The 19,038-nt window shown below is 33.0% G+C and overlaps 2 protein-coding genes across 2 annotated transcripts in view; both read right to left on the reverse strand.

Annotated features, from left to right (window-relative positions):
• Positions 1-623: 623 nt before the first annotated feature.
• On the reverse strand, positions 624-4,385 carry LOC143069541 (uncharacterized). Its single transcript, XM_076244226.1, has one exon. It carries the CDS (start codon positions 4,038-4,040, stop codon positions 2,655-2,657), a length of 1,386 nt encoding a protein of 461 aa, XP_076100341.1. The 5' UTR covers positions 4,041-4,385; the 3' UTR covers positions 624-2,654.
• LOC143066860 (uncharacterized) overlaps positions 4,112-19,038 on the reverse strand; it is a 28,374-nt gene continuing 13,447 nt past the window's right edge. The window contains exons 2-5 of the mRNA XM_076239672.1: positions 7,027-7,256; positions 6,205-6,520; positions 4,258-5,056; positions 4,112-4,118 (exon numbers count right to left, since the gene is read on the reverse strand). Coding sequence (XP_076095787.1) covers positions 4,112-4,118; positions 4,258-5,056; positions 6,205-6,520; positions 7,027-7,256 — 1,352 coding nt within the window. The remainder of the gene's footprint in view (positions 4,119-4,257; positions 5,057-6,204; positions 6,521-7,026; positions 7,257-19,038) is intronic.

Below are 19,038 nucleotides of genomic sequence, written 5' to 3' on the forward strand. Positions count from 1 at the left end.
GTGTTCATCTGAATATATATGTAGGTAACAAGCTAGTTAAGATATAATACAGTTTCTTACTAATTAATGGTGTTTTCTACACACATTATGGCATGTTTTTACAATTTATTTGTATTTTTATTCAATACACACAAAAAAGATTCTCCCATGGTTGTGTAACTACAGAGAGTATACTGCGAAGGCTTTGCTTTGTCAGCTAATAGCATATACCTAAGGTATGTGCTTTTTATCATTTTTTGAGAAAACACAAGATTCAATCTTTTAAAATGTTAATGAATTGTAACTGAAAAGTAATTGTCGATAACAGACAATTTTGGCTGTGTAATTCATTCACGTGGCTTAAAAATGCTCAATTACACATAACATTCAATTACTTAAGAAAATGTCATTAATTATGGTCACTTACAATTACATATTTTAATTACACCATGTCTGATCTTTAGAACATACATATATGTGAGAACAAATTTTACAACCGGTTAGTATTTGCATAATAATGTTAAAATACATCTTTAGAACAGAAACATATTGTAAAATTGTTAGAAAAATTTGAACAAAAGTTTAGCATTTGCTTCATATTGACAAAACATATTGTTTAAATGTAAGAACAATCTTTACAACAGTTTAGAAATTTTCAATAACGTCAAAATACATCTATAGAAGAGAAACATATTGTTAATAGGCACTAGCTACGAGATATATAAAAAATCTAAAGTTTGATTTATTTTCTGTTCAATCAATAATGAAAGTGAAATAGTGAAATAACAATTCGCTTTTTGCAGCCAAAAAGGTTCGTTCAATTTTGTCAAATTACGCCAAGAAACATTGATAATTAGTTATTCACTTGCAAGTGAATGAGTCGACCTCTTTAAATCCGTATTCATGTGAACTTAAATTTAACTCCTAGCTAGAAATTAACAACGCATGCATTGTACGTGTACTGGTTATTTAAAGAAAAAGAATGTCCACAATGAAAGTGAAACTACGGTAAATCATTTGATTACTAATTCGATGCACATAAAATTATTCTTTTACGGTTAAAAACAATGAGAAACATATATTTTTAATCTATGAAATAAAATCAAACAGACCTATAAAAATCCAATTACACGTGTTGGTGTTGAAAAATAATGGATTTCTTGTTAAAATACAGATCCCTTCACTAGAATGCTGGACTAGTGAAGTAAATTGTTAACAGCAAGCAATATATTGTTGAATAATAATAAAAAAAAAAACACGTGTTGGTTTAATCTATTCATATCTTTATTTATGTTTACATCGCTTATATGGTCATCTGAGGTCAATCGATAGTTAATTAGTCTTTTGTATACAAAACCCGCGTCTGGCGTATACTAAATTTAGTCCTGGTATATATGATGAGTTTATTTACAACCATTGGGTCGATGCCACTGCTGGTGGAGATTTATTTCCCCAAGGGTATCACAAGCCCAGTAGTCATGCAGCACTTTTTGTGCTGACATGAATTGTCATTGATATGGTTATATTTATAAATTTACTGTTTACAAATTTTTGAATTTTTTGAAATACTAAAGCGTTTCTACCTCAGGCATAGCTTACCTTAGCTGTATTTGGCAAAACTTTTAGGAATTTTGGTCCTCAATGCTCTTCAACTTCGTACTTCATTTGGCCTTTTTAACTTTTTTGAATTCGAGCGTCACTGATGAGTCTTTTGTAAACGAAAGGCGCGTCTGGCGTATACTAAATTTAGTCCTGGTATCTATGATGATTTTATTTACAACCACTGGGTCGATGTCACTGCTGGTGGAGATTTATTTCCCTGAGGGTATAACAAGCCCAGTAGTCAGCACTTTTTGTGCTTACATGAATTGTCATTGATATGGTTATATTTATAAATTTACTGTTTACAAATTTTTGATTTTTTTGAAATACTAACTAAGGTGTTTCTACCTCAGGCATAGATTACCTTAGCTGTATTTGGCAAAATTTTAGGAATTTTGGTCCTCAATGCTCTTCAACGTCGTACTTTATTTGGCCTTTTTAACTTTTTTGAATTCGAGCGTCACTGATGAGTCTTTTGTAGACGAAACGCGCGTATTACTAAATTTAGTCCTGTTATCTATGATGAGTTTATTTAGATGGCGTCTGGACTAAAATACACACGAAACGAACCTATATATTATCTACCCAATGCTCTGTAAACTGTTTATTTTAGACTTTTGATAGTTTGGATAAATGTTTCACATTGTTAAAAATCAAATATGAGAATTTGAGTCAAATCGTTGACCATCAATTTGACAGCTAGTGCCCATTTAAAATGTCAGAAATGTCTGTACTACAGTTTTAATTGTCCTGATTTTATAATGTCAAATTGCAGTAGTATATCAATAGTTTGTCTTTGAAAAAGATGAACTATCTTTACGACAATGATATATTCCTGCCTATATATCTTGTTTTGTTAATATGTAGTGTTTAAAATCAAATTTTCATGTTTGTTTATCACAGATCCAAGTTGTAATTTTTAAACTGGTAAGACTTAATCAGAACCAATTTTCTAACACGAATGGTGATAGTAACTATCGAAGTGTGACTATGTTCAGAAGCCTGCAGTTTAGATGACCGACACCAAATGTAACATATATTACAGTCTACTCCTCTGTCTAACAACATCTTAACTATATCTGTATGGCCATGTTCACTGACTGACCACTCCCGTCACATGTATTACAGTCATCTCTTCTGTTTAACAACATCTTTACTATTTCTGTATGACCTTCTTCGGAAGCCTTCGTTAGAGGTGACTGGCCATATTTATCACATTTATTACAGTCTGCTCCTCTGTCTAACAACATCTTTACTATTTCTGTATAACCTTTACCGGAAGCCTTAATTAGAGGTGACTGACCACTCCAGTCACATGTATGATAGTCTGCTCCTCTGTCTAACAACATCGTTACTATTTCTGTATGGCCATGTGCACAAGCTTTCATTACAGGTGACTCACTACTCCTGTCACATGTACTAAAGTCTACCCCCCTGTCTAACAAAATCTTTACTATTTCTGAATGACCATGTTCAGAAGCTTTCATTAGAGGTGACTGACCATTATCATCACACTTATAACAGTCTACTCCTCTGTCTAACAACATCTTTACTATTTCTGTGTGACCATGTCGACAAGCCTTTAGAATAGATGACTGGCCACGCCATGTACATGCATTACAGTCTGCTCCTCTGTCTAACAACATCTTAACTATTTCTTTATGACCATTTTCACAGGCTGTCATCAAGGGTGATTGCTCATTTCTGTCACATGCATTGAATTCTGCTCCACTGTCCAACAACATCTTTACTATTTCTGTATGACCATGTTTGCAAGCCTTTATTACAGCTGACTGGCCATTTTTATCACATTTATCAAATTCTGCTCCGTTGTCTAGTAACATCTGTGCAATTTCTTTATGTCCTTCTTCACAAGCCTTCATAACAGGTGTCATACCATCACAATCACATTTATTACAGTCTGCTCCTCTGACTAATAGCATTTTTACTATTTCTGTACGACCATGTTTACAAGCCTGCATTATCATTGATTGATTAAACGAGTCACATTTATTACAATCTAATCCCCTTTCTAACAACATATTCGCTATTTCAATATGACCATATTTACAAGCAATCATACCAGGATTTAGTCCTGTATACGTACATTTATTCACATCAACCTCATGATCACAACACCACATGACCATTGAAATATCTCCTATATAACAACTGCGAAATAAAGCAGTATCATAGTGCTCATTATCAGTCTGATCAATATAGGAATAGAAATAAGAATAGATTTTCGGTTTATGATTATCACAGATATGTGCAAGCTGCCTCTGGAAAGGTTTATCAAGTGTTTTCAAATGAGACAGAAATTTCTGTCTGAACTGAGGTATCTTCATATTGATGTTGCTAAATACATCATGAACTTTTCCATGTGACCAGTCATCTATCATTCTGTGTATGTACATCTCATGATACTTTGGATGTATAATAGTTATGAACTGATCCATGTCGTCCTTTCTTTCTAATAAAAACCTTTCTCTAATCAAACCACTGTCTGCATTCTTTATCAAGCAAAGAATTATTTTCTGTCCAAAGAAGTATGCGAAAAAGTCAAATATTTTATCATGTAAAATCTTATATATGTTTTTCTCTTGTGTTATGTATGTATCTTTAAGTGATTCAAGACCATCCTGTAATACAAGTCTAGAAGTCCCCCTGTCTAACCTACATGTCTCGCATGTATTCTCTATAATATTCCTGGTTTCTTCATTTATCTCTTCAGTGAATATTTCTTCTTTTAATTTGTTGTTAAACAACACACATAAAGCTAAAGCACAGTATATGGTGTGATGTCCCTTCTTCTGTAGACTGTTAATTTCTCCTTCATAAACTGAAAACGGATTCTGAAAAAAATCTTTAATATTAAGTTTTGGCCTATCATGATACAGTTTACATAATAGCGGATAACAGTCATATAAATTGCAATCGTCAGTTATTTCTGCGGCTTTAGTTTTCAGATATAACTCTGCGATTGATTTTTTTTCCGGTTTTGACAGGCAAATGTTTTTAGATAAAATGTTACATACACATGGCGTAAAAATTGATAACATTTCAAACTTTTCATCTCGATACACTTGTAACCGACATGCTGCAAGTAGTTTTGTTTGTTTTTTGTCAAGAATTTCTTTTAAGTTTCCCATGACTGGGACCCAACTTTTAATGTCACTTTGGTCAACGGAAAAGTTTCCACACAAATCATCAAAAACAAACAACATCTTCTTATTCGGATTGTGATAATTCACAATGTCACCTGGTTCTTTCACCATAATAACATCATAGTCCTCGTTTACCATCTGTAAAGCTACATGTCTGATTGTTGCTGTCTTGCCTACACCAGAACTTGCAGTTATAATTACACAACTATTTTCTTTTATACATTTGAGAACATGCTCAGCAGCTCTAGTCTTTATGAACATCGTATCATCATGGTCCTTCCAGTTTTTGAGCATTTCCTCATTTCTTGCTGAAATATAAATTATGGAATGTAAATAACATAGATGTATTAGTACACAGGTCATCTCCATTTAATCATTCATAAAGTAAGCGATAATTTGATCAACAATTTCTGTCTACACTTATGTGAATGTATCTGTATCTTCATCATAAATTGTTCATGTTCTTGAAATTTTGCGGAATATTGAACAACGCACCCAATTTTACATAAAGGGGGAGGAGACGGGATAGTTGTTAAGATAATTGAAACATATCACATTAAAGGTTGTATGGGTGTTTTTCTTCTATGGTGGATACATGTCTTATTGGCAATCATTCAATTTCTCCTTATCTGTATCTTTACATAAATTGACCTATAATAGATTAGTTAATTGTTGATGTTTAATGCCAATTTTAGTACACTCTGATAAATCATAGCGATCAGCTTGTTTTGGTTGAAGGAGCTAGATTGCTGTCAACCATCATAGTCAATCATAGTCGGAGTCGAAAGTATCATTAGCCATAAGCAGGGTTCATATTCGCATTATCAGGTTGACAGGCTAGTTAGCTCTTTAGATGAACTACTAAGATCCAAGCCAACGTGGAAACAAATTCACATTCAAAATATTTTGAATTTATCGTATATCAAAGCAAATATTTACAGTAGAAAAAATCCTAATGCCTACCCAACAGTTATAAGCCAGTTTTGGATTACTTCGAATGAGTTTTGTCAGAGGATATTTAGTTGTATAGTAAACAATTCAAATATCAAAGAAATCATGTATTGTGTATCAGATCTCATCCTTAAAAGTGATAACATGAACACTGAAATCAAAGCAAATTTAAAGTTGTCAGACAAAATTGAAAATAAAAATAGGGAAAGAGACAATATGACAAAAGAGCAGTAAATCACGATTTACTCTATAAAATACATCTACATGCAAAATATTGTTTTCCTATCATGTTTAAGTATTGTAAATCAAGCATACTTCTTAATAGAAAACATAAATATGTTAGAACATAAAATCCTTGCTCAGCATGAACATACAATATATTCTAGACGGTAAGACTAATAAAACCTCTAACATTTCAAGGTCCAAGTTATGACTTCATTTTTCTAAAATTCCGCATCACTGACCTCTTGATTCAAAGACACAATATTTTCCTCTAACTGTTTACCTCTTGTATTCCATGGTACTGTATCCTGCTGGGAGGTTTTCACTATTTCCATTTCTTCTGTCACTTTTCTGTGGTCTTTTTGTAACCTTTCATGGGATTTCTTTACTTTCTTGTGGTTTTCTTGTAGTATTTTATGGGATTTTCTCAGATCAATATGTGAGCGTTTCAGATTTTTTAATGATTTCTGCAGCCCTTTAATTTCGTCATTAGACCGTTTAATGTCCAGCATTATTTCTTGGTTGGTTTGATCTAGAGGTTTGGTTTTCAGATGATCACACTCCTGCTTCATTTGCTGCCCACCTAATCTATTAACAGCCTGTAAAATATAAGATGATACTGTTAATTGATAATCAAACACAATATATATTATTATAATTAAATTGATTAATATTAAATTTGTTTATTGAAATATTAAATACGTGTACTGACAGGCTTTGCAAATCGGGGCTTCCTATGCTGATAGTGTTATTCTAATGCGAGCATGTGAGAGGTTTGCCGTTATATTCTGTCCACTTAAATAGTTCTCATTAGCTTTTAAATTCAAGCTAAGAGACATTCGGAGAAAAAAAGCTGAATGAAGTGGGCGATGCAAAACTTCGCATTTTTTGTTTTGCTGAACATTCTAATTGTCTAAAGTTTCTATGACAGTTTTCAAATTAGTAGGACAACAAAAATGACGGATCACAACATTTTCAATCCATGTTGACTTCTTTGTAGATCATGTCTAGTAGAAAAAAAAATATGAAGTGTTAGTTACTATTTTAAAATGTCGTCCATTACAGGTCACATATAATCAGTTAAAGAAAATGGTTATATGCATACATCAGTTATATCGGCCCATGCTGTGGTGTAGAAAGTAGTGTCTATTTTCCCTTCCTCCAGATGAGCCAGGTAATTCCTGTAGTGTTTTATTCTTGCTAGATCTGCAGCTTGTGTTGTTTCCATTGCAGAAGGTAAACGGTCAAATCCACAGAGGGGAGGGGTCAATGGAGTCAAGTTTCTCAGTAATGCTATCATCAATGTTATATCAAACGTTTTAGAATCTGGAAGACCTTAAAAATGAATCAGTTATTAAAAGATACAACAATTTAAGAATTGTAAGCATCTTGAAAACATCACATACTAAAAGTAACCATTTTAAATCTGGAACATGTGGAAAAATTTAAAGACTTAAAGTCTTATCAAAAGATGTAGAACATCTGTAAAATAAATCAGATACTAAAGGTCTAGTCAATCGTGTTTTTTTAATCTTTAGAATTTGAAACATTATGTTAAAAAAAATCAGATATTAAAGGTCAAAAGTTAGGAATCTGGAAATAAATCAGATAGTAAAAGTCACTTCAAATATTTTAACATCAGGAACATTTGAACAATAAATCAGATATTTAAAGTCACTTCAAAACGATATAATCTACGAAATCTACCAACAATCAGATGCTCAAACTTTAAATCATCTGAATTTAATCAGATATCAAAATTCACATTAAAAGTTAAGGCTCTAAAACATTTGGAGAAAAAAATCAGATACTAAAAGTCACATCAAAAGTATCTGCATCATTGGTAAATACTTAAGATATTAAATGTAACATACAATTTGTATAATCAAGATGCACACCCATTTTGCCAAACACAGATTTAATTTTAATGGTGTAAACACAACAACATTTGTTAATTCCGTCTGATGTACGTAAACGCTTGAATAAAGTATAAACACATCGCTTACGCACAGTTTTAACTTTCAACATAAACAACAATAATGTATAGTGCTGTTTGTTTTCTGAAATGAAGGATAACACTTAATTGATTTTGCCAATAGTGGAATTGATGCAATCAATATCGGCAACGTTCTACATCACAAGAAGGTAACATCTAAAATTCCTATTTATTTTCAAAATCAATCTGTTCCTATTGTATCCTACAGTTACACCAAAACCATTGCACCTAATATATTTAACTATAAACAAGCATAGCAGGACCTTGACTTAGAACAATACTTAAAAAGCCCTCCGACATGTGACTGTTCCCACTCGCCCTATAATTACAGCCCCTCTGGTCATTTTATAACTGGATATCTAAACATAATTCAACATGAAAATCTCCGAAAGGTGATTTCTCATGGTCCTAAGTTTAGAGAACCCCAACACATCAATTGAAACCATAACTTCAAAATAATTATGGATTCCATTGAGGACTACGCCAGAGCATGGGCTAAACGAGAAGAAGTTGAACTGGACACTTTGTCAGAATGGGTTAAAACTATCAGGTCTCTGATAAAACGTCGCATTCACAAGTTGAAAAACTGTGTGAACGATCGACCAAAGTCCATTTTCAGTATGTTGTTGTTCCTGCGGACAAAGCTTCAAATAATATTGTCTTTGTATGTAAATCGTATTACTACGAATGTCTTGTGAAAGAATTGGGTATAAAGGAGCACTCAGGTAATCCCACATACAAAGACATATCATTTGACAAAGATGAGATTTTAGCAAATTATAAGTCCTCCACGGCTTCAATAAACATTACATTGAACACCAAATCGGAGGACTTACCTTGTTTGTATTTGATACCAAAGCTTCATAAAATTCCGTACAAACAACGGTATATTGCTGGCTCATCTTCATGTTCCACTAAAGAATTGTCCATTAGATTGACTAAAATTTTATCCGCAGTGAAAGAGGGTCTTCAGAAATACTGTGAAACTGTTTATCGCGTAGTGGTATTAACCATATGTGGATTCTTAAAAATTCTAAAGAGATTCTAGACAATTTTAAATCTCGGTCTATTTCTGAAATTAGTTCTATCAAAAGTCTTGATTTTTCAACCCTGTACACCACTATTCCCCATGTGAAATTGAAAAATCGCCTAAAAGAAATAATCCACAATGCCTTTCAACATAAAAATGGTAGCATACGCTATAAATTTATTACTTTGTGATTTCATAAGGCATATTTCGTTAATAGTGACAAACAAAAAGGTAAAACATGCTACACAAAAGAACAAGTGGTCAGTATGCTGGAGTTTCTTATCGACAACATATTTGTTGAGTTTGGAGGTAGACTTTTTCAACAAATTGTCGGCATTCCTATGGGAACGAACTGCGCGCCTCTCCTTGCTGACCTCTTCTTGTTTTCATATGAATCGGAGTTCCTTCAGACACTTGTCAAAAACAAGAAGATCAAAGAAGCCAGATTATTTACTTTCACTTTCAGATATATTGAAGATGTTCTTTCCATTAACAATCCGAACTTTTCTGATTGGGTTCCATTAATATATCCACCAGAACTAGAAATTAAAGAGACAACAGTAACGGCTTCGTCCGCCTCATTTTTAGACTTATACCTCGAATTTGACATACACAGTCATCTTAGTACCAGAATCTATGACAAACGAGACGATTTTGATTTTGAAATTATCAATTTCCCCCACCATAGTAGCAACATACCAACTTCACCTGCATATGGAATATACATTTCCCAACTTATTCGGTATTCAAGAGCTTGCAGCTCCTACTCAGACTTTGTAAAACGTCACCAGTGTCTGAGCAGAAAGTTGATGAACCAGGGGTATGTCAAAGAACGTCTCGTACTTTTTCTAAAAAAAGTTCATCGGAAGGTACCCAGAACTTGTTGATAAATATTCCGTATCAACTTCACAAATAATACACGATGGTCTTGAAGTATAGATTTTGCGTACTGACGTTGTTTATCATCTTTAAAATAACGTGTTATATTATTCTTTATTTGTCTTTATTAATATTACTTTTACTGTTAAGTCTGTTTTTTTAGATATCCTTTTGACGTAACTCTGTGCTTATGTATCCCATCATACTTTGAACGACAAAATTATTTTATGATGTGACTCTGTACCTATGTATCTTGTCATACTTTGAATGACAAAATTATTTTATTTATTAATATTACTTTTACTGTTAACCAACTGTTTTTGTGATATACATTTGACGTGACTCTGTACTTATTTATCCCGTCATACTTTGAACCACACTACTATTTTATTTATTATTATTACTTTAACTGTTAAGTCAGTTTTTGTTATATCTATTTTGCGTGACTGTATTTATGCATCCCGTCATACTTTGAACGACAAAATTATTTCATGTCTACCTGTGCGAATTTCAAACGCGCAATTTTACACCAGTACTCAAAACCCTCCTTCCTTGATGGGTGCATTTTACATAGACAAATAAAATCGTATAATATAATCAAAATGAGGATGTTAATTTGATGTATGCCTTTTTGTGCTTCTTCGTTACATTTGTTGTTTTTATAGTGATTAAGATGATAACACAATGTTGACTGCTGTACCCCTTTTTTTGACATTTTTACCTATTGTGTCTGTTTGTTTTGTTCACGCATCGGTGACAATATAATGGAATTTGATGCGACTGTCATACAAGTGAGAGGTTTAGCTAGCTATAAGACCAGGTTCAATCCACCATTTTCTACATTTGAAAATGCCTGTACCAAGTCAGGACAACTGTCAGGAATATGACAGTTCTTGTCCATTCGTTTTTTATGCGTTTTGTTATTTGATTTTGCCATGTGATTATGGACTTTCCGAATTGATTTTCCTCTGAATTCAGTATTTTTGTGATTTTACTTTTTACTATCAACATATCAACACTCACTGGTATGATAATCGTAACTCGGAAAAAAGATAATCGTAATTATGGTATTAGAAAATGAGAAGATAATCGTAACTGGATAGTGTTTTATTGATATTGACACTAAAAACGTATATATGATAGCACATGATGAAATTATAGTGATGAATTAATCACGTTTCAACATCTTATGACATTTCTTTTTGTGCATACATTATTAATAGTTCTTATAAAAACAGCTACATACTATTATATCATAAAATTGGAAGGTTGAACAAGCTTCGAGTAATTTGAAAATGGGATAAACACGAACAATGTTAAAATACAGAAAACCCCAAGAACTAAGAATGTCACAAAATATGGGAATGAGCGAAGAGGCAATTTTAAAGGAAGTTATGATATATGGCAATAATTGTGGGACGAAACGCATGTGTCACCTACATCAGATTTGTGATTAAGACTGTTAAAAAACATTAAAAAAGCCATAATGAAGTAGGAATATTCGCCAGAGACAGTTTGACCCTATTCTATGTTGATAACATGCTGAAAATTACACGAAAAATTACATGAAACTAATCCTTGTTATTTGTTTTGTACGAATATAATTGAAAAATACAAAATCTCCAATACTTGATTCGTAGGTGACCGTTTTGTAGTGGACATTTTTACATGTTTTATTTGTTTTCCCACAATCCCTATATTACAATAGTAACAAGAATTATTCTATTCATCAAAGCACGTACAAAGTTGTACTCTGATATTTTTTCATAATTTTAAAACCAGATACTGAAGGAGATTTGAACCGTTTCGTAGTGGAAATCAACAAAAATACGGTATTACTCTGGTCCATATGATGTGCTCTTTTTTCCCCAACAATTGACTGCCGTTATAAAAGCATAACTTTTTTGTAAGACCCTTATGTTTATATCTCTTGCAAACATTGAGAATGAATGTTGAAAAGGGCGTCTAGGAACATGCTATTTTGGTTATTTTGGAACATTCAGGAATTAATAGCTTATTAGTCCCTCTAAAAAAAGTCATGATGTTTCTTTGCTTAAAAATGTTAAATTTAATTCCATGTACTGACTGCACAAAAACTCACTTGTTAAGATCAAACACATTTTTTTTTTAAAGTGGCTGGGACAAGAAATCACGGTTTTGTTGAAAAACGCCCATAAATCGAGATACATAAGTAAATTTGTCTTAGAAGAGTTTATTCAGATATTAACCTGTAAGTTTCTTCATTTATTTTTATTTTCCGTTAATGTCATCAATTAACTGGACATTTGCATTTTAAAACACAAATTACAATTGAAATGCTGAAAGACACATCTATTATTTTTCAGTTACTATTATCCGATACAGAAATTACGATTATCAAACAAGAAAAAATCTATAGAGTTACGATTATCATCCCTAATTTTTCAACGGCAATTTTCAAAGCGCTTAAACAATACCAGGGCACCGTTACGATTCAAATATGATGTTATGGTATAGAAAAACCTTGCAGCTGAGTAACTATTGACAAAAATATGCTACATATTAGAAAAATTACTGTAATGATTTTACCTAAATCTGCCGTCGCCATATTGGAATAATCGTAATTCCAACAACGATTATCTCTTTACAGGCGGAAACCCGGTTGAAATAGAACAAAAGAATCGATGCTCTTTGTTAGAGAAGGCGATAAATGCTTACTGTAATGTTTACTATAGTAACAAAAAATTAAAAGTGAATAGAAACAAATAAAATGACAATTTTTTCCTCAATTACGAAGGGTTATATATTAAAAACACCATTTGCATAAGGTTTCAATTTATCTATTACATAGTTAAGCAGAACAATTAGATATCAAGTCGACGACATGGGTATCTATCAAGTTGGATGTAGAAAATGCATAACTTCAGATTTTTTTGAAAAAAATTACCACGGACGGAGAACATACCAATCTATTAATTCAGTTATTTTCTTGTCTGCCCTTCCATTATGTAACTCAAGAAAAAAATCTAAAAAATGGGTAACAAGTGTATCAAAAAGAGAAAATCAAGTGCACCTTTTTATGTTAGGGCGACTTTGAGTTGAATATTTTGTCTTGAAAACGTACAAAGCAAGAATATTTGATACATCATCGTGCTTCAGATTCTATCATTTTTATATATCAAAGCTACAGGTCGACTTTATAACATAAAAAAAATCGCATTATTAAAGATGAAATATATGGTTCAAGTGAAATACCTATCTAATGAATCATAAAAACAGAGTAGGTATGTTCGAATAGCTATATTTTTACTAAAAGTACGTGACGACAGTCTTTCAAGTTGGATGATGAAAATGCATATCTTCGAAAAAAAAAAAAATTGTGTGTGTGATAACTAAGGTTTTTAGTCTTCAACCACTAAAAAAATCTAGTTTGCCCTTCCACGAAATACTTAATAAAAGAGGGACGAAAGATACCAAAGGGACAGTCAAACAATAAGAATTTTTTTAAATGCTTATGAACTTTCAAAAATTTCGCCTGACAACCGATTAGACTATAGTTTGAAGTTGAATCAATACAGACAGGATCATGAACTGATGCTCATTAGCTAGTAGATACATATGTCTTTTAAAATACAACTGCCATATAAAGATCGTAATGGTGCTATGTGAATAAATTTATCGGTTTTCAAGAGCAAAATTGGCAGCGCGTCATCCGTACAATGGCTTCCATTTCTACGATTGTGAAAATGAACTGGCGTAATGGGGAGATAATTTTGACGAAGTAGAATCCTGACTGTTTAATACCAATGAACACTGCAGAACATTAGATAATATATCAAGATAAATCAAGCTTAACCACTACCATATGTAAGAATATTAAAAACAGAAATATAAAATTGATTCACAAAAGTACTGAGAAGTGAACTGTCCCCTAAGAATGTCTTTATCCTAAGTCTTTCATGTTCATTAGATGTTTTGTGCTGTCTTCAAGTTTTTATTCTATCCATATACCTTTCACATAGTCCTTTGAAAGTTTTTAATGGCGGAAGCTAAAATATTTTATCATAATTTTTTGAATTTTTAAGAAGTATTTTGTTTGTCAGACAAAAGATTGACAACACACCTAAATATTGTTATTGAATTAGTTGATCATTGTTGAAAATATTGCATTCCTACGGAGCCCCTTAAGTGCCAAAGATGAAGTTAAAAATATTTGTGCGCGCGACTTTAAATCTTGTGCGCACAACTTTTAATCTTGTGCGCACAACTTTTTTAATCTTGTGCGCACAACATTTTTAAACTTGTGCGCACAACTTTTTAAAACTTGTGCGCACAACTTTTTTGCACTTGTGCGAACAATTTTTAAACTTGTGCACACAACTTTTAAACTTGTGCACACAACTTTTAAACTTGTGCGCACAACTTTAAATCTTGTGCGCACAACTTTTAATCTTGTGCACACAACTTTTTTAATCTTGTGCGCACAACTTTTTAAAACTTGTGCGCACAACTTTTTTGAACTTGTGCGCACAACTTTTTTAATCTTGTGCGCACAACTTTTAATCTTGTGCGCACAACTTTAGTAAACAGTTAATCAAAAAAGGATGGACCTGATTTTTACGTATATTATTTTGGTAATAAATCATAACATATACTACATTTTCTGGCATTGTAGCTTATTCGAATATTTAAAGTGGCACTAGCTGTCAAATTCGTGGTCACCGATTTGACTCAAATTCTCATATTTGATTTATAATAGTGTAAAACATTTATCCAAACTACCAAAAGTCTAAAATAAACAGTTTACAGAGCATGTGATAGATAATATGTAGGTTCGTTTCGTGTGTGTTTAAGTTGAGACGCCATCTAATTAACTATCGATTTGACCTCAGATGACCATATAAGTGATGTAAACATGAATGGAGATATGAATAGATTTAACCAACACGTGCATGCAATTGGATTTTTAGGTTTGTTTGAGTTTATTTTATAGATTAAAAATATATGTTTCTCATTGTTTTAACCGTATAAGAATGATTTTATATGGATCGAATCAGTAATCAAATGATTTACCGTAGTTTCACTTTCATTGTTGACATTCTTTGTCTTTAACTAACCAGTACACGTACAATGCATGCGTTGTCAATTTCTAGCAAGGGGTTAAATTGAATTTCACATGAATACGGATTTAATGAGGTCGACTAATTCACTTGCAAGTGAATGAGTAATTATCAATGTTTCTTCGCTTAATTTGACAAAATTGAACCATTTTGGCTGCTAAAAGCGAATTATTATTTCACTATTTCACTTTCATTATTGATTGAACAAAAAAAAATCTTACTTTATTTTTTTTTTATATATCTCGTAGCTAGTACCCCTTTAAGCCGTTAGCCGAAGGACCATGTGAGCTATTGTCATCAAAAAGCGCTAGTCGTGAAAGCCGTGGTGTAGTGGTTAGCGCATCGGAATACTAACACAAAGGTTCCCGGTTCGATCTCCGTTCCGGGGAGAAAATGTCAGGGACAGAATTTTCCGACTCTCCCTAGACACCATTTGCGAGTATGGTCTTGTGAAACGAGGATAGTCCGTCGGAAGGGGACGATAAATGGCTGACCCCTGTTTACAGAGAGCAATACCTTTTGCTCGTAAAAGACACCCTTCTAGATTTCGAAAAAGAGCAGTCTTATGCCGCTACAAGGCAGCAAACGCACCCGCAAAGTGGAAAGGGATTAATATAAGTTGTAATAACTTGTTTCCTAACCCACTATGAATAAATATGTTCAAACTAAGCGCCAGTCGTCCACAATTCACATTTTTATTTTTTCCTCTGAAACCACTGGGCCAATTTGGACCAAACTTGGTAGGGTGATCCTTAGTATATTGCAGGGGATTCCTGTTTTTTCCCCAAGTGGTGGTCAATAGGTCTGTGGGGTCTAAGAACTTGAGGTTAACTTAAAGTTTAAAAAAACCTTAAGAACCAGCAGTCATATTGTCTGACTCATCAGAAAGCATGATGTTTCAAGTTTGTATTAATGAAAGTCCGGGGTCCAAGGGGTCCGAGAAACTGGGGTCCATAGTTTAACTTTGGCTTCAATTTGAAAATTCTTTAAAAGTCTTGTCCTTATGAACCAACAGTAGCAATGCAGTCATATTTTGCATGAAACATCAAAATGATAGAAGATTCAATTTTAATCAAATGCAAAATATTTTCACACGAACCAGCAATGCTGAGGCAGTCATGTTTTGCATTAAGCATGAATAGGACATACATATTCAAATTTATATAAATCAATGCCTACTAATCTCATGAATACGGAGCCCCTTAAGTGCCAAAGATGAAATTAAAATTATTTGTGCGCGCGACTTTAAATCTTGTGCGCACAACTTTAAATCTTGAGCGCACAACTTTAAATCTTGAGCGCACAACTTTTTAAAACTTGTGCGCACAACTTTTTAAAACTTGTGCGCACAACTTTTTTTAACCTGTGTGCACAACTTTTTTAATCTTGTGCGCACAACTTTAAATCGTGTGCGCACAACTTTAAATCTTGTGCGCACAACTTTAAATCTTATGCGCACAACTTTTGTAAACTTGTGCACACAACTTTTGTAAACTTGTGCACACAACTTTTTGAAACTTGTGCGCACAACTTATTAAAACTTGTGCGCACAACTTTTTTTTACTTGTTCGCACAACTTTTTAAAACTTGTGCGCACAACTTTTTTTAACCTGTGTGCACAACTTTTTTAATCTTGTGCGCACAACTTTTAAACTTGTGTGCACAACTTTAAATCTTGTGCACACAACTTTAAATCTTGTGCGCACAACTTTTTGAAACTTGTGCTCACAACTTATTAAAACTTGTGCGCACAACTTTTTTTTTACTTGTTCGCACAACTTTTTTAATCTTGTGCGCACAACTTTAAAACTTATGCGCACAACTGTAAATCTTGTGCGCACAACTTTTATTCTTGTTCGCACAATTTTTGTAAACTTGTGTGCACAACTTTAAATCTTGTGAGCACAATTTTCAACTTTGAAACTTGAGCGTACGACTTTTTTAAACGGTTCATAGAACTGTCAGTCATTTATGTCGATAAGCTTGCTTGCATTCACAGGGTTGTAATCAAACAATGATGGACCTGATTTTCACATATTTCATGTTGGGAATAAATTATAAGGATATACTGCATTTTCTGGCATTGAAGCACGGACTAATTATTTCAATGAGAACATTAAAAAGAAGGCTCTATGCGTACAGACTTTTTCGACGAAAAGAATATTCGAATATTCTAGACGTTGCATTATTTATCCAGAATCAGTTACGATTATCTGGCCAACTACAAGGCTATCGAATGATGCATCTTAAATGTGTACAGAATGGATTTGTTGTGCAGAAAGAAATTGTTCGCACAGTAATAGGCGCACCAAGACCCAATTGGCGTTCTAACTCGTTCGAGGAGAAAATAAAGAAGGCGACAATATAACAGCAAAGGGCATAACTATTTGTGGCATGCAGATTCATATAACAAGCTAAAACCATATGGTTTCTGCATCAATGGCTGCATTGGTGGTCACTCTAGATATATTATATGGTTAAACGTTGGAACAACTAGTAGTGATCCCCGTGTTATAACTGGTTATTACATAGATGCAGTAACATCTTTACATGGAGCACCAACGTTAGTCAGGTCTGATATGGGAACAGAAAATGCGTATATTTCAAACATGCAAACTTTCCTCCGTCGAAATGATGCAACACATAGAAATAATTTCTTGTATGGCACTAGTCAACATAGCCAACGAATTGAAAGTTGGTGGAGCATATTAAGGAAAGTAAACTCACAGTTTTGGATTTCACTGTTTAAACAAATGACGATTGATGGACATTATGATAGAACATTTATTAGCAAAAATCTCCTTCAGTTTTGTTTCATGGACATCATCAGGGTAGGTGAATTTAAATTACACATTTATCTAACGGCGTATTTTTTTCTCTGGTGTTTTCGCGGAATCATGATCCCATACGATTTATAAGAATTGTTGAGTTAGATTGCTGACAAATAAAAAATAAAAAAATGTGTTTAAAATAATAATATAACATCTACACACGCTTAAAAAACACGTGTTTTATGTCCATCTATATATTCGCCTCCCGTGACAAGGTAACACTACGACTATTGAAGTTATATTTTTATACAGCGCATGTGGTCGGGTGGTCTAGAGCGCTTAACATGAGGTTAAGCAATTGGTGCAGCATGTAGTGTATCAAAGGTGTGAGTTCGAATCCCGCTGAGGGACGGACAATACAATTGTCAGCAGATAATTTAAGTCGAACAATGTTTGGTGTTTTCAGACTTATATATATCCATTTTGTTACATCTTGTGATCAATTTTATTTGACAAACGCCAATGGCAGTCAGCAGGGTTAAAGAACATCAGTTGTTCGACCTGTTAGTTAAATGGGTTTTGTTTAAAATATACTTTTTCACATTTTTTTATCTTTTGGAAAATGTTGTTTGTGCTGTATATGTACCCTTCTACAACGAAATTTGTTTTACATGCACACGTATAAAAATTGCGGGTTTTATCCAACGCAATCATAGGTTTGAACGTTGTTTTCAATTTACACTTGTTTATATATATATATACATATAACAAAACTTGGGATTATGATACTTGCATGTGTGCGTGTATGTGTTTGCACATTTAATATCTGAAAATCTCTGATTACAAAGATTTATTTTTACATATTATCAGTATTCGGTTATATATTGATATTAGAAGATGCGGTATATATATTTCTGAACAATTTTGAATAGGTTTAAATTGTCTACAAAAATTTCAAGATTAATAAAACTACCGTATAGCAGTAAAGTGGACTAATGCAAGATATTTTGCTTTTATTTTAACATGAGCTGGACCTTTGTATTTGAATTTAATCCTGAATTTTATATATAACATATATCATGCATTTTGAGGTTTTTAAATCCAAATATTTACATCTTGAGTGAGATGACAATCATAAGGTATATGAAAGTATAAACATCAGGGCAAAATATATCTTTATGTATTGTATTTTTACAGGATGAACTGAAAGAAGTGGTACACTTTGTGGAATGCTCACCAAATCCGTAAATCGAATAAAGAAAATGTCGTCACTGGAAGGCCTACGGTATTATATCACATGCCAGAGTTAATTGAATGCGAAGATTACATTTGTCCTGTCGAT

This window comes from Mytilus galloprovincialis, chromosome 3 (genome assembly GCF_965363235.1).
Source record: "Mytilus galloprovincialis chromosome 3, xbMytGall1.hap1.1, whole genome shotgun sequence".
Classification (NCBI taxonomy): Eukaryota; Metazoa; Mollusca; class Bivalvia; order Mytilida; family Mytilidae; genus Mytilus; species Mytilus galloprovincialis.